Source organism: Orcinus orca, chromosome 6, assembly GCF_937001465.1.
Source record: "Orcinus orca chromosome 6, mOrcOrc1.1, whole genome shotgun sequence".
NCBI lineage: Eukaryota > Metazoa > Chordata > Mammalia > Artiodactyla > Delphinidae > Orcinus > Orcinus orca.
This window is the reverse complement of record NC_064564.1, coordinates 65,812,632-65,834,758: the sequence shown is the minus strand read 5'-3', so window position 1 is coordinate 65,834,758 and position 22,127 is coordinate 65,812,632. Positions and strand designations below refer to the sequence as shown.

The 22,127-nt window shown below is 39.6% G+C and overlaps 1 protein-coding gene across 9 annotated transcripts in view; it reads right to left on the bottom strand.

Annotated features, from left to right (window-relative positions):
• SPATA6L (spermatogenesis associated 6 like) overlaps positions 1-22,127 on the bottom strand; it is a 102,804-nt gene that overhangs the window by 15,679 nt on the left and 64,998 nt on the right. For 8 of the 9 annotated variants that reach the window (XM_049711318.1, XM_049711317.1, XM_049711319.1 and 5 more), the window contains 4 exons: positions 14,181-14,305; positions 6,075-6,152; positions 3,397-3,636; positions 1,219-1,321 (listed from right to left, as the gene is read on the bottom strand). In XM_049711318.1, coding sequence (XP_049567275.1) covers positions 1,219-1,321; positions 3,397-3,636; positions 6,075-6,152; positions 14,181-14,305 — 546 coding nt within the window. Of the gene's footprint in view, positions 1-1,218; positions 1,322-3,396; positions 3,637-6,074; positions 6,153-14,180; positions 14,306-22,127 lie in introns of those variants that run through there. The other variant, XR_007478033.1, reaches the window with a different exon arrangement.

The following is a 22,127-nucleotide window of genomic DNA, read 5'->3' as shown; positions in this document are numbered from 1 at the left end:
TGCTTTTATGGGCTACATGGGTGATTTTCAATCCAAAGGACTTAAATGTCAGAGGTGATGAAGCACTTTCTGCTTCAAACCCTGTCTTCTGTCCTTGGTTTGCTGCTGTAGAACAGTCACAGTGATTCAAGGACACCGGCTTGAGTTACCACAAGAGAATGTGCAGCCCCTTAAAAGTATAAACCTTTCAGCCTAACATAGGAAACCCTGTTGTCAGGGATGGTACAGGTCCAGTCTCACCAAGAGTCAAGAGAATGGGCCACCACCATCCCTTTCTAGCCTAAGAATTTTTATTAATTCAGGAATAGTTGAAATTCACTGCCCTGACCTTCAGTATTGACATGGTTCATGTATTTCAATCATAAAGTAAAGGCCTCCCAGGGAGGCCTTAACCCAGTGCCTCTGTGTGTGATCCAGGGGCCTCCCCATGGGTCTCTAAGACCTTTCAGGAGCTCTGCAAGATCAGAACTGTTCTCCTATTAATATTAATCTCTTTTTCACTCTCTTTCTCTCACAACTGTATAATGGAGTTTTCCAAAAGCTACATGATATGTCATGATGTCACCACTCTGATGGTTAATGGAATGTGTGCTTGTATATTCTTGTATTTTACAAATTTCTCAGTTTTAATTTCTAACACTAAATATTGATAGATATCATCTGCATACACAAAGTTCATTGGGGTCTTCAATAATACTTAATGCAAAAGGGTACTGAAATCTAAACATTTGAGATCCCCTGCCTTAACCTCACTGCTTCAGACAAATTGCCTCTCCTCCTTTGCTGACATGGAATCTTGTAAAGTAAGTGTTGCATCTCCTGATCTCCGACAATCCCCTGCTGCTTCCTATCCAGAGAAATGGAGAGTCCTGTATGTTAGCTATCAGTGGTGCCTTAGCAAGAAGATTCCACCAGGACAAGGTGCTCCCTGCTTTTCCAGCCCAGCCAGGGAACAACCACAGCTAGAGCACGCTCAGTGGTCACACTACTCAGAGCAGTCTCCTTCAACAGCTAGGGGAACTCTGAAACAGCTTCTCAGCTGACTCTGCTCATGGGAACTCCCTCCCTGGAAACTCCACAGCGGGAGGGCACCTGAGAATTAGGCCCTGAATTTCCAAAGAAACATGTGATTCCTCAGAATGAAGAAGACTTAGAGGTAGGTAGAATGCATTCGTTCCCATGGGGAAACTGTATAGGAATAACAAGAAACTCAAGTACCTCTTCTCACTGGAAATGGAAAGTTTGAAAAGTCAGATTTTCTTCTAGACTTCTGGGAATGATGCTCTGAACTGTTCTCACCAAAGGGCTTTGCACTGTCCACCTGAAAGGAAAGGAAAGGAATGAGACTTGAACCCACTGTAGCTTGTATTACCCTCTCCTCATTACCTGTAATGCCTTTCTCCCCCTCAGTCACAGTCATGCAGGTGAGAAAAGAGGTTGGGAACAGATTAAATCACAGTCTCCAAGTATATAAAATGTTATACCCAATAGGGAAACCTGTCTGTCCCTACCTTCACTGAGGTTAGAACACGAAGACATGGCCTAGCACTAGGCACAACTCATATTCTAACCACTGGTAAGGCTCCAGCCCAGAAAACAGCAAGTGACATTTACTTCACATTCTTTTAGAACCAGACAGAGTTTCATGTTCCTAAACAGTCTGAGCAGTACTGGCCTAGGTGTGGTCCTCCCTGAAGACAAGGGATTTTCACAAGGCGACATTTCAGCCTTCCACATCCCCTTCCAGTCTGAGTGTCTATATTCTTGAAAAAAAAGAATAGTGGTGACTGTATTATTTTACTTAAGGTAACCGTATTTTCCTACACTGGACAACATGCCAAAATACTTGAAATAGAGACTCTTCCAGAATATGTACGACATAGAGTTGCTGGAGTTTCTTTGTAACATTGTTTATTTCTGTTTTTTTTTTTTTAAATTTCAAGAAAGCATGTTATAATATTACTCTTCAATCTACTTCAAGAAATACTTTGATTAGAATTTACAATCTTGACAACATCAGGTCCTCTACATTTTAATGCTGCTACTTAAACTTCAGATATCAGGAAATCTGGCTAAATAAAAGAGCACTTAGGAAAGAGCTTGGCACATTAGTGAAGACTGTATAAGAATTTGTTAAATAAAAGTATCAAGCAAGTTTTAATTCCCTAAGAAACCTTCCAAGATTTTAAGCTTATTTAGCCCATAATGGCATACACTAAAGTTGTATTTTATAAAAATTTATGTCAAATGATATAAATCAGACTCAGTAAACTCAATTCAGCAATATTTGTATGAAGCCACGTTTAAAGAGTGATTGCTGGATTTTGCCAGACATTTTTACCCAGGTCACCATGAAGAAAACAGCTATCCTGTACTTTCTAGCCAAACAATGTCTCTGTTCTACCTACAAACCAACTCTATATCCAGTCATCTCAAAAGCACCTTGCCTTTGAGATTTACCATGCTTCATTTCTTGTGTCTAATGCACAAACATCATCATTAAGTCAAATTATCAACTTGACAATAATATCAATAGTTAACATTCTGAAGAATAAGTCATGAACTAGAATGTGGAATGGTATTCATGAAAAATATGAACTAATACTGGAAGTGTTTTTAATGTAATATTAACTGTAAATATCAAGAAACAAATCGGTATATACAGTATAATTACAACTTTGTGGGAAAAAATAAGGCATTATGAATACCAAAAAAAGGCAAAAGAAAATGTATCAAATTAAACAATGATTTTATTATTCTGGTGAACCTGTGGGCAATTTTTGTCTTGAACTCTTCTACATTTTCCTTTACTTTTATAGTAGTCAAAAAATCTTGAGACTATGAGAACAAGTGTGATTGAATTTGCCTACTATTTCCTGAGGGCTAAATCTAAAATAACTTTAATTAAGGGCTTTGACTGTGGCACATCATTGCATCTTCCTGCAGACATATGTTTCCTGCTCTTAAAAGTGTGGCCATTAAGCAACGACCTCACTAAGAAAACTCAAACCAGTTTTCTTAAAACAGATGAGGCTTTGGTTTCAGATTGGTACAGAGTATATGCCAGCCTTTGATATGCATCTTCTACCACTGACAGTTCATTGATTTTTCTGGACAGTGGCAGGTTATCATATGTAGATAACACTCTCTATTAATAATTTTCAGAAATTAAAAATAGGGATGGCAGACATTTACTAAGCAAGTCTTCTGCATAAGACATCTTTCCTGACAATGACTCTAGGAAGTGAACATAATTTAATCATAGCTGTCATTCAATTGGAGTTTCCTCTATTTACTTACTTACCCATTTGTTTTCATGGTCCAACCTTCCTTTATTCCACCCTCATTCACACCCTCACCATTCCAAAGGACTGTGAAAAATAATTTGAGGCTCACATGTCTTACTACAAATGGAGGTTTGCTTTCTCCAGGTATTTTGAAACTATCTCCAAGATTCAGTTGAGCTGGCTGGTCCTGAAAGAAACGCCTGGTGAAATATGGAGAGGGCGGCCGGGACTGCATGCCTTGGGGCAGTCTGTCGAGATTACTCTCCCTTGGTTTCATCTTTATACTACTTAAGGGGAATTTTGGTCCATTTGATGTGGATAAAGGCCTTCGTGACTCACATCTTTCTTCCTGAAAACCCAAAAAAGAAACAATATTTTTAAAGAAGAAAACTCAATCAGAATATAACTGTGTTTAATTGAACTTTAACTAAGGTAGAAGACTGAACATCTCAGATTTATAAAACATGAACTTAAGGAAGGGCATTTTAAAATTTTTCTTCAGGTCAGGTTAGTATCACTAGTATATTTCAACTATTAGCAGTGAGATTTATTTGCATTATGAGAAAGTTGGAAAGTATCAGATACCCCACCCCCACCCCATCATAGACAGATGATTGACAGATGTAGAAATATAGTGAGAGAGAGAGAGAGAGAGAGAGAATTTGGCATAAACTTGGGTCCAGCAATTTCACTTCAAGGAATTTATTATAAGGAAATAATTATGGCTATATGTATAGCTACAGAAATTCTTAGAACACTTCAAAAATTAGAAACCAACTATATTGGTGAGTAAGCACTTTCCTTTCAGCTCCAAACCCACCTTTCTACACTCAGCTTTATGATACTGGACCTGGCACTCTGCAAACCCCCTTCGGTTTTTCCAGCTGTTTTGTTAGGCTCCACCACTAGAGGGCGCTAGAGGGAGACCGTAAGACTAGAGGAGGAGGAAAGGACTGGGGACTTCCAGTTTTGCATTCTGTTCTTGTCAGCATCACCCCAGCAACCATTCTTCACCTTGACAGCAGCAAATGGCTCCAGTTTATAGTTTTTTCCTATCATAATCCAAAACTAGCCTCACAGCACCAGGTGGCCAGAGAGCCCCTTGCTCAGAGATTTGAGTCTAGCCCCACAGGATCCTTCCTCCAAGCTCCTGGGACAGCAGCAATGAGCAGTGTCCCTCCTTAGAGATCTGAGTCCCAGCTCATCAGAGTCTCCCCTCTGAAATCATGAGGAAACACCCGGGAGAGCAGCCCCTCCCCACATGTCTGGGTGCCCTTTCTATGGGGTTTCTTCCTCCAATTTCTATGTTCTTGATGATCCAACCTCTTCCCTTTGGTCCCCCAACGCTAGAGGTGGAAGCTGCTTCCTGTAGTTACTATCTCCATCACTTCACTGTTCCCCTTTTCCTTTCAGTCCTCCAACCCTCGTTTAGCCCTCTTTTTTTTTTACATTAAATCTTTCTGTTAAAGTAACAGGTATGGTTTGTTTTCCAGACTGGACCCTGACTAATATATCAGCTTAGTACCCAACAACAGAAAAATGAATTGCCAAAAATTATGGTACTTCTGTACAATGGCATGGTATGAAGCCATGAAAAATTGCCTGGCTTAAGCATACTTAAGGACATGAGAACACGTTCATGACATTCAAAGTGAAAATATGATATGAAATAATATCATATTATTGTAGTATGGTCCTAATCTTCTAAAATTAAAACAATATGTGTATGTGTGTGTGTGTACAGAAGAATATATTCAAAAAAGTAGTCATGCTCATCTCTAGATAGTAAGAATAACAGGTTATTTTTATTTTGTCCTTTTTCTTATCTGTATTTTCTAATTGTATAAAATAAATGGGATACTTTTGTTATAGGAAAACAATGAAAGCTATTATTTTTAAAAGTTAACACTTAAAAAAGTTAATATAGGAAGACCTATATTAGGAGATTAAAACAAGATTAAAATGGTGGAGTAGAAGAAAAAGAATAATAAACTGAAAGATCACTGTGCACACTTAAACAGATTGGAGAAAACAGTGGGTAAATAAGGAGAGACTAAAAAGCAGCTATTGCCTTCCTGAAAATTAACCACTGGCTTCCCATTTATGAGTTATGGTGCCCAGGGGACCGATGGACTTGCACAGATTAGTGACCCTTCTCATTCAGTACCTCTTAACCCAAAGCCCACATTTTCAAGGCATTTTCTAGGACTCCAGGTGAGGTCTACAAACTATATTCATTAACTCTCTATATCATTTTAGAAACGATTTTACACGGTTGCAAAATTATGGACAATAAGGTAAAACAAAAACAGAAAGAAATCAGGGTGAAGGGGAAATTAGGGCTGAACAAGAGAGTAAAATGAAGGTAGTGCTCATGGATGCCCCAAGACCCTCACTGTTACCAAAGGTGGCCCACAAATACAACTCTGAGCTTCAGCCTCAGCACAGGAAAGAAGGAAACACTACTGTTGATAAAATCAAGAGTAAAAGTCATGGAACAACAACAACAAAACCTAACTAAATGACACATCAAGCTTGTGATTGTAGCTTCTGGATCATTCTGTTCCACCAATTATGCCATGATGAATACATGCCAAACATACTCACTCTAATGTGACAGGCTGAACAAACAGTTTAACTATGGAAATTCAAACCTAGTAATAAGTTTCCAGGTTTCTGTTTGTCCAGTTGCATCTAAACTTGGTAAACCGAGTTTAGGCTGAAATTCTTTAAATTTGTGGAGAAAATTTCTATCATTTCTATCACTGGATTCTCGATTATACTTACAAGAAATCTGTGTCTATGCAGAAACACACGTTCTCTGATGGCTGTCCTCGTAGAAAACTCTATTTTGGGAGCAATGCCCTGAAAATAAAACAGCATAAAAGAAACAAATAAAATGGAAAGAGGGTCTTTGCTCATCCTATACTAACTTGAAATCATCCGAGAACCTGAATGCTCTTTTCTGTAGTTGGCATAATCTACACACATTATCTAAAATACATACATAATGAATATATATACAGTGAAATATTATTCAGCCTTTCAAATGAAGAAGATCCTGCCATTTGTGACAACATAGAAGAAAACAGAGGACCCTATATTAAGTGAAATAAACCAGACACAGAAAGGCAAATACTGCATGTCTCACTTATATGTGCAATCTGAAACAAACTCATAGAAACAGCTAATAGAAAGCTGGTTGCCAGGAGCTGGAGGATGGGGGAAATGGGGAGATGTTAGAGGATACAAAGTTTCAGTTAGGCAAGATGAACATATTCTAGAAGTGGAATGTACAGCAATGTGACAACAGTTAACAATACTATATTTTATATTTGAAATCTTCTAAAAGGGTGGATGTTAAGTATTTTCACCACAAAAAAGAAAAGAAACAACAGTTTACAATGTTAAATGATGGATATGTTAATTAGCTTGATTGTGGGAATTCCCTGGCAGTCCAGTGGTTAGGACTTGGCACTTTCACTGTTGGGGCCCAGGTTCCATCCCTGGTCAGGGAACTAAGATCCCACAAGCCACACAGCACGGCCGAAAAAAAAAAAAAAAAAAAAAAATTAGCTTGATTGTGGCAATTATTTTACAATGTATATACAAAAATAAAGGTGTATACCTTAAATATATACAGGTTTTGTCAATTATACACCAACAAAGCTGAAAATAAAATACATACATAATAAGAATAGCTAAACACATATAATACTACATATTATGTGCCAGAGCCCAACCAAAGGGCTTTGCATATATTAACTCATCTAACCCTCACAACAACCCTGTGAGGTTGGTCCCAGTAGTATCTCCACTTTGTAGATGTGTGAGCTAAGGTACAGAGAATTTAAGCAACTTGTCCAGCTAGTACTGGCAGAGCTGGTAATTGAATCCAGGCATTGCAACTTGTGTCCTCGCAGTTAGCTACTCTATTTAAAACACTGGACCATGGAACTGAATGAGATTACCTAGGGGGAGGGATGGATAGAAGTTCTCCTTCCCTGCCTACCTGCTTTGAAAACATGCTTTATATCTCATACAAAATATTTATACTCATTTCCAAACTCTTCATTTTGTTTCATTGATCAATACTTCTTTTTCTGCTCGGTACCATCCTATCTAAAACATGGTGATACATACACATACATACACATACATACACATATATATACATACACATACATATACCCTATCCTACTTAATTCTCATAGTGCTATAAGGAAAGTACAGTTATTAACGTCAACCCACTTTATAAATGATAAAACTGAGAACTGGACAAAAACTTGAAACAACTCTAATGTTCTTCATAGGTGAATAAACTATGGTATATCTATATAATGGAATCTACTCAGTAATAACAAGGAACAAGTTACTGATACACACAACTACATGGATGAATCTTAAAAACATTGTTCTACGTGAAAGAAGCCAGTCTTGAGTGGTTACAGACTATGTGATTCCATTTATGTGACATTCTCAAGAGGAAACAAAGTTTTAATGACGGAGAACAGATTAGTGGATTATGGCAGAGGATGTGTCTATAAAGAGACAGCATGAGGCAGATTTGAGGAGTGATGGAACTGTTCTGTATCCTGATTATGATGGTGGTTTCACAAATCTATACATGTGTTAAATTCATAGAACTGTGTATCAAAAAAAGTCAATTTTACTGTATATTTAAAAAATACAATTATTTTTCTTTAAAAAAAACTGAGGCAGAAAGAGATATTAAGCAATTTTCCCAAGGTCACATGTCTTGTAAATGTCAAAACAGGGATAGGACTTGGAGCTGAATTACACTGTCTCCAATTGACCCCATCCAGTCACCTGCAGCCCCTCTGAACATGACCCTTTGCTTTCCTCTCCCCCAGAGAACACCGCCTGGCCAGGTACCCCTTTGTTCTGGGGGCACTTTACCTTCCTTCTTGTTGCCCATCCAAATCCTACCTGTCTCTTGAAGCCTGGCCTAACCCTCTCCCCTCCAGGCACACCCATAGTGACTTCTCCCTCCAGTTGCTAACAGCTCATTTCACTTATATAACATACTCCAAGTACCTGCAAGAAGAATTTGCATCAGCCGAAGCCCCAGAGGGAAAAGGAACCAACATGCACTGCATGTTTAGACAGGTACCGTGCTCCTAGAGGCTTTCACACGTGCGATCTCATTTAATCCTCATACAACCTGTGTAGTAGACAATTATATCCCACTTTAAATGTGAGGGAACAGGCTTGAAGAGGTTAGTCTGTCCAATGTCACACAGCTGGGGATCAGTAGAGCCAAGAGTTGAAACTGTTGGACAGCAAAAACCATCCTCTTTCCATTACCTCATGCTACCTCTCAGGGGGCTTCATGGGTGAACTAGTCAGCGCGATTCCTGTGCATTCATTCATTCCGATGCACATTCAGTCCTGTACATTCATCTTGTCTACAGAACAGGTCCTCACAGGCACAACCTACCTCCTCAGCTCCCCCTCCTCTTTTTTTTTTTTTTTTTTTTTTGCCTCTAGAATGCACAGTACGCCCATAACAGTGTTAGGCCCGGACTGGTGACTCAAGATTTCTGGGCTTATAAACACAAGAGCCCAGTTGCTGCACAGAGTTGAATAACTGGGGCGGGGTGGGGGGCGGCAGGGAGGTGGTGTTCCATAAAGAATGCACAATAACATGGCCGGCACAGCCTCACCTCCAGTTATCAAGACTGCCCACATGAAGAAGAGGGTGGGGGAAGGGGAATTTCGGGGTCCACAGCACCACTGGTGGAAATCCAAAACCTCATGGGTGCGCGAAGCCCCAGGTCCCCAGCGGCCCAGCTGCCTGAGCCTGAACAAGTTATCTCTTAAGCCACAGACTGGTGTAGTCTTCTTAATGCCTCATGGAGAAGTAGTATTAACCCTTGAATGACAGTTTAATAAAATATAACAGCTCACATTATTGTGCACTTAACTATATACCAGATATTATGCTAAAGACTATACATACATTACCTCATTTAACTCTCCTAATAACCCTATAAGGGAAGAACTATTACCAGTCCCATTTTACAGATGAAGAAACTAAGCTACATGGAGATTAAGTAATTTACCCCAAATCACACAGTCATTCAGTGACAAAACTGGACTTGAACCCAGACCACCTGAGTCCACATGTAACCGCTATACATGCAGCTCCACTTTGCCTAGAGAAGAGGAGGAGGGTCCCCTACCAGTAAGGAATCCACAGCCTGTAACACCATCTTGTTCATCTATTTGACCTCCACTCCTGGCAGTGACTTCCAGACAATACGGAGGAAGGTATTTTTCATAGAAGTACTGATTTTAGCATAACAGTTTAGAGCTGAAATTTACAGGCTCTATCTTGTGCAATCCCCTCAGCAACGGGATGGTGGTGATGATGGTTAGGTCAATAAATGTATTTAACAGTAGGATTTTCCTAGAATCACTGCACTAAAGAAAAATGGAAATTATTAACTAAAAATTAATAATTAAAAAAATATTGTTTCCACTTAATTTACAAATTCAGCCTTTACCTAACAAAAAAACAGATTATATTCCCCTCCTCAGAATTCTTGACCTCAGCAGGAAAAGGAGGCAAAAAAGGCTGTTAGCATAACAAGTGAAATGAAATAAAATATGGAAGTACAAAGAAAAAGTCACATTTTATTGGAGGAAATAAATCTAATTCTTAATGAACTAAGAAGAGAAAATAAATGAAGTGGATGATTTGCCTGACACGCATATGTCATTTATTCTCATATCCTACAACATTAATGAAAAGAAATTGGACCCTGGGCTGAAATAAACATGAGAGAATTAGCATCATGCAGTGACCGAGTGCAAACTTCGAAGCCCGACAGGCCAGCATGAGAATCCCTGCTCCATTGCTCACCAGGTCTGTGACTCTGAGTACCTTTGATAAATTCTCCATGCCAGCTTCCCCATGCCTAAGATGAGGAAAATAACAGTAGCCACCTTGCAGGGTTAAGGAGGATTGAACAAGATCATCCATGTAAGGAGCTCAGCACAGTGCCTGGCATCTAGCGAGCATGCAATGAATGTCAGCTATTAGTAAAGCTTCAGCAATTGGTTTTATTTTGCTTTATAGAACATAGAGAAATTGAGCTCCTCTATCTTTTTACAAATTGTTTAAAATATACTTTCATTAACTTCATTGTAAGAATTGATACTTTACCTCTAATGCATGAAGATGTTTCCCTGCAGTTTTAAAGCTCTTTCACTTATGATTACCTGCATTTATGAATAACTACAAACACAACTTCCGTAGGTTCTTCTCCCTACTTATGCCCATAAAGTTAAACAAAGATAACATTTGGGAAAATATGAGAAAGTGTGTTTCTTCTTGTCTTGATACTTAGCTGGATACCAGCCCAGTGTTTGTAGATAGATTTTATTTAATAGAAAACTTGGGCAAACCAAAGTTAATATAAAGAGTATCTCCCACCTAATTCTCACTAGTTTTTATCCCTTTTTGCTTCTGAAGAGCAAAATCCCAATAACTCAACATAATAAAGACGAGCATCTCACAAGTACCATGGGTATAAGTGATACACAAAGAACATCTCTGAGAAAAAAAAATGATGTCAGTTATATTCACCAAACCTTCAAAGATTATTGGAGGACTTAAAGTTATGCTCATTAGGAATTCAGATTAGGAGAACTTTTGATGAATGCTTGCTGTTTGAAGTATTAGAACTAGAAGTCCTGTCATCATAAACATCCTAGAAACAGGGGTCCTGCATGTTATGTATTCTACACAGTACTCTCAACAAAATGGAGACAATAACACTTTATTAAATTTTAATAATGGTGATTCATGGGGCAGTAACAGAAAAGTTGAGTATTAAGTATGCTTTTTATAATTCACAAGGATGTGGCCCTTAAAACAGAGGTCATCCAAGTGACATAAAAGTAAAGAAAATTGTCAGAGTTTCTGCAGTGTTAAAAATCATCCCAGATAACATCAAAATGAATATTTTGGGGCTTCCCTGGTGGCGCAATGGTTGAGAGTCCGCCTGCCGATGCATGGGACACGGGTTCATGCCCCGGTCCGGGAAGATCCCACATGCCGCGGAGCGGCTGGGCCCGTGCGCCATGGCCGCTGAGCCTGCGCGTCCGGAGCCTGTGCTCCGCAATGGGAGAGGCCACAACAGTGAGAGGCCCGCGTACCGCAAAAAACAAAAAAACAAAAAAAAAAACCCAACAACAAAAAAAATGAATATTTTGAATTTGGGTTCAGATAATGCCCCCCAAACAGTTAGATAATCAACTAAATAACTGCTGTATCTTTTAAGATCCTTCAATAATATCAGTCTGTGAACCTCTGACAGTTTCCCCTCCATTAAGTAGAGACCATAATATCTGCCTTGGCTGACTTAAAAACTGTTATGAGGAAAATAAGATATCACATGAAAAAACCCAAGCACAAAATAAATGAGAGGTAGCATTATTAATATCACTACTCTATTTTACTATTATTATTACTAAAACAATAGCTATGATTAAATAAACTGATATTAAATCTTTCAGTTAGTCTGCATTAAGAGGAGATGAAAAAACAGACACAGAAAACAAATTTATGGTTACCAGAGGGGAAAGGGGGTGGGGGAGGGATAAATTAGGAGTTTGAGATTAGCAGATACAAACTGCTACATATAGAATAGATAAACAACAAGGTCCTACTATATATAGAACAGGGAACTATATTCAATATCCTGTAATAGGGACTTCCCTGGTGGCACAGTGGTTAAGACCACCTGCCAATGCAGGGGACACGGGTTCGAGCCCTGGTCCGGGAAGATCCCACATGCCACAGAGCAACTAAACCCATGTGCCACAACTACTGAGCCTGTGTTCTAGAGCCCGCGAGCCACAACTACTGAGCCCACGTGCCACAACTACCGAAGCCTGTGTGCCTAGAGCCCATGCTCTGCAACAAGAGAAGCCACCGCAATGAGAAGCACACACACCGCCATGAAGAGTGGCCCCCGCTCGTCACAAGCAGAGAAAGCCTATGCGTGGCAGCAAAGACCCAACCGAGCAGATAATAAATAAAATTAATTAATTCAAAAAAAATCCTGTAATAAACCATATGGAAAAGAATCTGAAAAAATATATATATAAATAATAACACATTATTATATATAATATATATAAATAATAACATATATAATATATATAAAACTGAATAATTATATATATATTATATATATATATAACTGAATCACTTTGCTATACACCAGAAACTAACACAACATTGTAAATCAACTATATTTCAAAAAAAAAATTTAAATTAAAAAAAGAGGTGAAAGAAGCAATGTTTTTATAACTATGTGATGGTGTGAATATGGCAGTGACTTAGAATGGTTAGATAAGACTCCCACATCTCATGCCTGACAGACCTCCATGGCTTACGTTATACAAGGATAAAAATCTGAACCAGTGGAAGACTTCGGTGCGTGGATTCTGCAAATTCCTTTTTCTAAAGTTTAAGTTCCCTATTTAACAGAAGAAGACTATGTAATGCTTAACTCTTTCGGAAAACCTTGGTGATCTCTTCTGAGTGGCTGGAGAGATCAGGGAGCCAGTGCTAAGTTATGCAGTGAATTAAGACATGGGCAGGGGCTTCCCTGGTGGCGCAGTGGTTGAGAGTCCGCCTGCCGATGCCGGGGACACGGGTTTGTGCCCCGGTCCGGAAAGATCCCACATGCCGCAGAGCGGCTGGGCCCGTGAGCCATGGCCACTGAGCCTGCGCGTCCGGAGACTGTGCTCCACAATGGGAGAGGCCACAACAGTGAGAGGCCAAAAACAAAAAGACATGGGCAGCTGATGATTAATACCTGTGTGATCCAGTTAATAACTTGGAGCCATGAGAAGCACAAAACTAAACTGGTTTGGCTGCTCCCACCCTTGGTAGCAGTAGCAGTAGGAGCAAGGTAGGCTCGGCCATGACCAGTAGGGATGTATGCGTGTGTATGAATGTGCCTGCTCACTGGCCTGCAGTCACAAAGTGACGTCTTTAAGTGTGTGAGGTCCCACAGCCTGAGACCTGGCCACATTTGGGAGGGTGAAGGTGAGCTGTGCCATTTGCTTTTTTTTTCATGGTAAATTGAAATTTATTACTGGGAATGGTGGAATGGGTTAGTAAGTATAATTGAACTATACAGAGTGGTCGTTAAGCCTGGAGATAATAGACAATTGTAGTGAAAAGTCATATCAACAAGCCATTTATTACGTATATCTCTGTTCCCAGGCCTTTATGGCCATCTGTATATTTCCATATTTTGAATGCTCATTAATAGTGAGGGAGAACACTGACCACAGCTTTATCTCATTCTTGTTGATTTCTTGGGTGTAGCTGTGGCACAGGGGTGAACTCACCAAAACATGGGTAATCCAAGGAAAGGATACGGGGTTGGAGATAACCACAGTCTCGGCAATCTTTTCCCCAGTAACCAGGGGTGGTTGAGCTTAATTTTGAACTTTAAAATAATTTTTTTGTACTTTAGACCTTTTATATAATGAAAAATGCCTTGATCTGTATTCTTATAAATGGTGCTAAAATATGGTACTCCTACAGGAACCAGGGCAATCCACAGTAATGTCAGTTACTTTGAGTATTTCGATGTGGGAAGAAAGCCAAAATGAATGTATTTGATGAAAAAAAAAAAGACTCCCACATCTCAGATCAATAGTGGGAATTAGTATCATTTATTATTTTGAGTGGGGCATCTAATCAGGGCTGCTGAAGAGAACATCAGGGGCACTAACCAAGATGAAGTGATCTGCTCACAAACTGGTCCTGTCAGGAATAAAATGTTCAGGTCCCGAGAATTCCTCTCCCAACAGAAGCCCAGCTGGGCACAGATCACTTACCGGAAAACCTTCAACTGTCTTCATGAGCACCTCCCTACACAGCCCAGGGTACGAAGGTGTCAGCCTGGGTACAGGGAAGAGAAAGTCCCTCGTGTTTTCTTCATAATAGGCCAACTCTTCCCACGCTAGAAACAAAGGAAAAAAGGCATAAGCAGATTTATGTTCTGAAAATGATGTATCTACAACCCTGAGTTCAACAAAATAAAAGCTTAGACAAGTGATGGCAGAGATGGCACTCAGATAAAAATAGACATTTTGATCACAGCACCCGTTATTCAAGAGGCAACGACTTCTACTACTTTTTGTCTCATGCATAATTTTTTAAAGCCTTCCCAAGTCACTGCAGAGAAAAAGACTACCTAAAGGGTTGCTCCACAAAACAGAACAAAAGGGAAAATCTTTCCATCCATCTCTTTCCATCCAACATCGACAAATGTTTTCTAACGAGACAAATGTTTTGTAAGGACATACCATGGGCCAGGTCCTAGGGATAGAACAGGCAGACAATGCCCTGTTCACTCAAAGGTTACAGTGTAGACTAGGGTTCCATGTGTTCTGTGATGTAGGAATGTCAGCATCCCAATGGCTCAGAGAACAGCCAGAGCTGTGGTTCTCAGCAGTACTGGTAACAAACCCAGGGACATTTTGGAAATTTGTGGAGAAATTTCACAGGCAGGAACCAAAGTTCAAGGTATCCTGCAATGCTCAAGACACTCCTGCATGACTTTTTAACACCCTACCAGACATTCTTTCAGGCAAGAAAACTTTTTTTTTTTTTTTTTTTTTTGCGGTACACGGGCCTCTCACTGTTGTGGCCTCTCCCGTCGCGGAGCACAGGCTCCGGACGTGCAGGCCCAGCGGCCATGGCCCACGGGCCCAGCCGCTCCGCGGCACGCGGGATCCTCCCGGACCGGGGCACGAACTCGTGTCCCCTGCATTGGCAGGCGGACTCTCAACCACTGCGCCACCAGGGAAGCCCAAGAAAACTTTTTATAGTTATCTGAGCCTGAAATCTAACTGTTACATATAAACACAAAGCATTTTTTTGTACAACTTAAAAATACACTGAATTTTCAGGAATACAGGTACCAGGTAAATTAACGAACAACTGTACTTTGCTTTGTTTGGATATTTACCAAGACCCTTTTGGCATTTTGAAAATCATATCACATCCAAATATTACATTTTGCTCAACATCTACATATTAGTATATATGTCATTTTATTTTAAATCATTTTCCTTTGTATTTCTCCTTTATATTATGGCTGGAATACTATATATTTTTTGCAGTGACCTATATAATTGGTTATATTAACTGTGAATATTATTTCAGTATGGTAAAAGAGATAGTATGAAATACTCATTACCAAAAGATCATCTTGGGTGTAATATGATTAAGAATCACTGAGCTAAATGATGGAGAAGGTGCCTTCTACAAAACAGGTGCTATACAAGTGGTTTGGACCAAGAGTGGCCCCTGTACAGAGCACCACCAAAAAATTAACTGTAGTCAGTGAGGTAGCTTTGATACTGACCAGGGTTCCTGGCCTTCCCTAATCAATAGCAATTGACTAGAGGCCAGAGAAGAAACTCAGGCAAGGCTTTATTGGGGTCCCTGCGACCTCAGGTGGGAGCAAAAACAAATGTTTCCCTTGCTTGCTCGGTGCCAGACACCAGACGAGCTGGTTCCTTATAAGGGGGTGAGGGTAGGGGTGTGTCCAGGGATCAGGCCAGAGGGTGGCTTAGGTGTTTTGCCCACCCCTCCAGTGGGGTGTATTGAGTGCAGGCGGCATGCTCAGGACCCTGCATTTGCTCCCCGACACCCTGTTTTTGCTCCAGTCTCTTCAGAAGTGGCAGGTGGGTTTTTTGGTCTCTTTGTATCTTTTGTCCAGAATTTGCCCCAACTGCCCATGCACGCAGTTATTTTTAGTCCCATATAGTTTCTTTGTATTTCGTTGCTGGAGGATAGATGTGTCCAGGTGCAGGCATTGTAGCAAAGGGTCCCAGGTCCCAGCCTGTCTCAACTTTACTGTTTTGTGACTCCTATTTTATTTGTCTGAAGAATTCTGATGAGGGTATATTTTGGTGCATCAACTGTAGAAAATAACTGACCTTACATCAAATAATATGATGGATTAATTTCTTCCTACTTATTCCATTTAATATGAATGTTTGGATTCTAACAAGGATCAAAGTGCAAAAAGAATGTGTTCTACATTTTTCATCATATTTCTTTCTCTTCTTCCCTTCTCAGACATGCTCCAGCCACAAAGGACTGATGATGTGTCTTTCCCTCATCTGCTCTGCACTTCCTCAGCTTATGCTATTTCTTACAAAACATCCTTTCTTCCTCCCCATCCTGCTGAAATTCTATTCAAGTTTCACCTTAAGTGTCTTATAGTATCTCCAAAATAACAGGTCCAAAATAGAACTCTTGACTTTTTTCCACAAATTAGCTCTCCTCTACCTTCCCATCAGAGGAACCAGTACTAGTTACTCAAGCCAAAAATCTAGGATTTATCCTTGATTCCACTCTCACTCCTTACATCAATCCATTAGCAAGTTCTGTTGACTATATCTCCAAAATAAATCTAAATTTTGTTCCCTTCTCTCTATTATTACAGCTACCACCATGGTCCAAGCCCCCACCCTCCTCTCTCCTGGACTGCTGCCATGACCTCCTAGCTGGTCTCCCTGCTTCCATTCTTCCTGAACTCAAATCTATTCCCTACACACTGTGAGGTTACATCAGATTGTGACTTTCACGTGGTTAAACCTTCCAATAGGCTTGCCATCATATTAGAATAAAATCTAAGCATCTTATCCTAGCCTTTAAGACTCTGTATAGTCAGGCCTCTAATCACCTCTCCTACTTCCTTTATTATCACTCTCCTCCTTGGTCATTCCATAGCATCCCTCCTGCCCTTCTTGCTGTCCCTCAAACACACCGAGGTCATCTCTACCGTAAAGATTTGTCCGTCTTTGGACCTCCCTGGTGGCGCAGTGGTTAAGAATCTGCCTGTCAATGCAGGGGACGTAGGTTCAATCCCTGGTCCGGGAAGATCCCACATGCCACAGAGCAACTAAGCCTGTGTGCCACAACTACTGAGCCTGCGCTCTACAGCCTGCAAGCCACAACTACTGAGCCCGCATGCTGCAACTACTGAAGCCCGCCTAGAGCCTGTGCTCCACAACAAGAGAAAACACCTCAATGAGAAACCCGCGCACCGTAACGAACAGTAGCCCTAGCTTGCCGCAACTAAAGAAAGCCCGCATGCAGCAACAAAGAACCAACACAGCAAAAAATTAAATAAATAAATATATACATATATTTAAAAAAAGGTACTGGATTTAGGGCTCACTCTAAATCCAGGATAATCTCACCTTGAGATTCTTAACTTAATTAGCATCATACATTCAATGATCTGTGATACCAGCTCAGCAGTGCTCCCCACACTACGCTGGTCTGCACAAACATCGTGTGTTTTCGATCGTATGTTCCTATTGGGAACAAACACCTGGTATGATGCTCTACACAGTGGGCTTTTCCTTTTTCCTTTCATATGTTTTTTGGCTAGTTCTTGTCACTGCATCCAAAATGATAGCTATTACTTACTATTCCTACATTTAGCAAGAATTACGATAAAAATGAGAGGTCCGAGAATTGGAAGTGAGTTATCTGCTGTATCACTGGAATAAAAAAGATCTGGAATCACTGGAATAAAAAAGAAACTGAAATAGGCTTAGAGAAACAGAAGGTTGTGAAGCTTCTCAATTCTATCTCTCTGGTTTGGTCATTTTCTAAAGATCCAAACTACCACCCAGTGTGAAAATGTCAGCACACCAAGGGGATGTTACAGCAAAAGCCTAGGTTATAAATAATAAATAAACATGTGCACAGGCTGAGCAAGTCTCATAAGCCAAGTAAAATGTCTGAAAGAGCTTGGTGTTCTTAATAGGCTAACGGCACAGACAGGGACATCGTCAATGCCATTAGTGAAAAACTTCTCCCTGAAAAAGGAAACAAATGAGACTTTAAGAGAAATAATAATTTTAATAACGATACTGCTTCTAGAAATATCTAATATTTAGAGAGCATATCAGAATTGACAGCTTGCTTCCCCATATGTAGTCTCACTTGATTCCTTCTTTACAGATAAATGAGGCTCTGAGAGTTGAAGACACTTGTCATGATGCCAAATGGCAAAGCAGGAATTCAAAACCAGATCATCTGAGGCAGGAGTTCTTTCCTTGCTTGATGACTAGTAAACATCACTATGAAGTATAAAATCAAGCTCTGGGGCTTCCCTGGTAGTGCAGTCATTAAGAATCCACCTGCCAATGCAGGGGACACAGGTTCGAGCCCTGGTCCGGGAAGATTCCATATGCTGCGGAGCAACTAAGCCCGTGAGCCACAATTACTGAGCCCGCGTGCCTAGAGCCCGTGCTCTGCAAGAAGAGAAGCTACCGCAATGAGAAGCCCGCGCACCACAACAAAGAGTAGCCCCCACTCACCGCAACTAAAGAACGCCTGCAAGCAGCAACGAAGACCCAACGCAGCCAAAAATAAATTAATTAAAAAAAAAAATCAAGCTCTGATTCATGGAATGGGTGCCCACTAAAACAGAGCATTTTACAGCTGGACTGAGCATTTTACAGCTGGACTGAATATACATGACTTATCCCAAAGTAGAAGTTTCTGTGTAAGAGGTCAATAAAAAAAAAAGCACCAAGCTCACTGTCAAACAGAATTATGCTGCCTTCCTGTGTCTATTTGCTTTTTCCCATCTTTGTAAACTGAAGACCCAGAGGAGTCTTTATTACTTCTAAGCCAAATCATTGGATCTCTTCATTCTTTAGAAGTAAAGTTGTATGCAAATCTGAGGTACCTGTATCACAAACTTAATGGTCATAATATGTCTTTTGATTATAGTAAGTGTGTTTGAAAGTGCTATGAAACAATATCAAATACAGTAATATCTACAACAAAATGAAAAGGTAACAATTCAGCCAAAGAAGAATTGTTCCCTGAGAACCTAAATGTGGCCCATGGGACCCCACAGCACAGTCCACTTGAGACTTTAAGCAAATCATTTTTACTTAATTAGCTAGTATCAAGAACCAGCAGATCAAGGCGGCTCACCATCACCACTCTGTACCTGGTGCCACTGGCATACCACCAGGAAATGGCACAGTGTAGGGCATTTTCTAAGTACACCTTCAATAAACATATGTTGGACAAATTAATGGATCAATCTGTAATGCATCTGAAGCTAAACAAAATTAACTATATCAAGCAATTCAAGTTTAATTCCACTAAAATTACAATCTGAAACTGAAGGATTGTAGACAAAAGGAAGACAAGTACAATAAAGCCCCCACTTTGTATCTGATTAACTTCTGAGTTATAACCTGTAAGCATGCACCCAGCTTCAATATTCTCCAGTCATCACAATTTTGAACCATTCTTGCAACCTTCTCACAGATGGATTTCCAGTCAAGTAAAAAAAAAAACTGGCAGTCAAAAATATACCAAATTTTAAAAAGTTGCAGGAAATATACATTCAACCTATATATATACATATATACATTAAATATACATATACTAAATATTAGACATATTTAATATTTATGTATATATATGTGAGTGTGTGTTTGTGTATATGTCTATATATTTTAGAATTGGTTGAATATACTAAATGCATTATACATAATAAATGCATTATAAAAGGCCTAAGAAAGATATACAACAAATTGTTAATTGTAATTATTGTCAGAGGTTGTTGATGAATGTGAATTTTTACTTTTTGTTTTGTATTATTTTGTTATTTACAATTTTTACAATGAGAATATTTATTATAGATATTGGATAATCTTTTTAACTCACAAAAAATTAAATAAGATCAAAATGGTCCTGCTTCTATTTTGTTAGCATACTAAAATATAACTTGCCAGTTAACAGTGACATACATTTGAACGTAAAATTGGGTCAAATAAAAAACTTATGGAATGGGGCTTCCCTGGTGGCGCAGTGGTTAAGAGTCCGCCTGCCGATGCAGGGGACACGGGTTCGTGCCCCAGTCCGGGAGGATCCCACATGCAGTGTAGCGGCTGGGCCCGTGAGCCATGGCCACTGAGCCTGCGTGTCCGGAGCCTGTGCTCCGCAATGGGAGAGGCCACAACAGTGAGAGGCCCACGTACCGCAAAAAAAAAAAAAAAAAAAACTTATGGAAGAAAACTCAATGCCCTGATTTTAGCCTGTTACTTTTAGGCTAAAAAACATTCAGTGAGAGAGAATTTCTGAAAAGCAGGTAGGAGGCATCTCTGATCTTCCCTCTGTTCTGCCTACCTAAGAAAGCACTGACAACAAGTGTGTCCATCCCTAGACCCACCGAGAGTGGGGTTCTTATCTGTTTTCAGGACATGCCTCTGCCAACAAACCAAGCAGCAGAAGAAAGAACTACAGACTCCTGGGTCCACTCCACTCCATTGGGGTTCTTGACCTGCTGCAGAGCAGCCACAGTAGGCAGGCCACGATCCTCATAAAAGCCTCCACAGCCACCTCTGCTTTAGCTGAGGCATCTGCCAGACTCACCTTCCTTCTCCTATGCTTTCTTAAGAAAAAGAAAGTTTCACACAATAAAATATCAAAATAATGCAACAAAACAGGGGAAATACATATGTGTTAAGCATAATTGATTTAAAACTTTGGTGAAAATACCAGGAATTTATACCAAAATGCAATGTTAATATGCAGACATCACTCTACAAGTAATCAAAGGACACTGACAGTCATACTATACAGAAGGAAAGAAAGAAAAGAAATTATAATATGGGAAAATGGAAAATTTCTGAAGTAAATTTAAAATGTTAAGGTTGTCACAAATCATATCTAAAGAGAAGGGACTGGAAAATATGGTGAAATATATTTTAATGAATTATTACACACTTTATAAACACAAAAAATCCAAATGATAGCATCCAGCATTAGCTAGGATATGGGGAACAGGCACTCTATACAGTGCTGAATGCAGTAGAAATAATGGAAACTTGCTGGGGATCAGTTTACTCTCAGGTTATAAGATATGGTTCAATCTAGCAATTCTATTCTTTACAAATATATCAAGAGAAAAAAATAATTGTTATAAATATATGAAAGACAAAGAAATCCTAATGAGCAACAATATCAATTTAAGATTGGTAATAACACTATGGAAAATACATACCTATTGAAAATGACAAATAAGTTACCTACAGGTAACAATGTAGAGTGAAAAAGTAAAACCCCAAATATTATTTACAGACTTTTTACAGACCTATAAAAACACATAAGTAAATTCATGAAATTCTTCATGATACCAAAAATAATGCTTTTCGATATGTTTTTAAAAATTACAGTATAAGAGTAACATATAATTGGGTAAGTTAGTAAGAGAAGAAAATGTATGTGACATTATTTATGTAAAAATTCCATATCCATGTGTTCTTCTAACCACAGAGAAATAGCAAGAAACATGTTCACCAAAATATAAATAAAGGTTTCCTCAGCATTTGGGGATGGTTTTTACAAGTTAAAACTGTGAAGCTGGGAAGGGAAAGGGCAAAGCTTATGTTAGCAAAGATGAGAAGAGTATTAAAAATGTTTCTGAGTTTTAGGTATCCTCTCTCTCTCTCTCTCTCTCTCTCTCTCTCACACACACACACACACACACACACACACACACACACACATGCACACACACACATACACGCAGACTCTAAAATCACCAGATAATCAGCCACATTGAGAAACTCTGAGAAGTGGTGTCACCAGGTGGCAGTTCCTACTTGCTCTCACTAGCTCAGGTCTCTTGCATAACACAAAACAAAGTCATCACAGAACAGTTTCCTCCTAAAGTCCCATGATTCCAGCACAGAGGTCTCAAAATTTCCTGCAAGGGCCAGAGA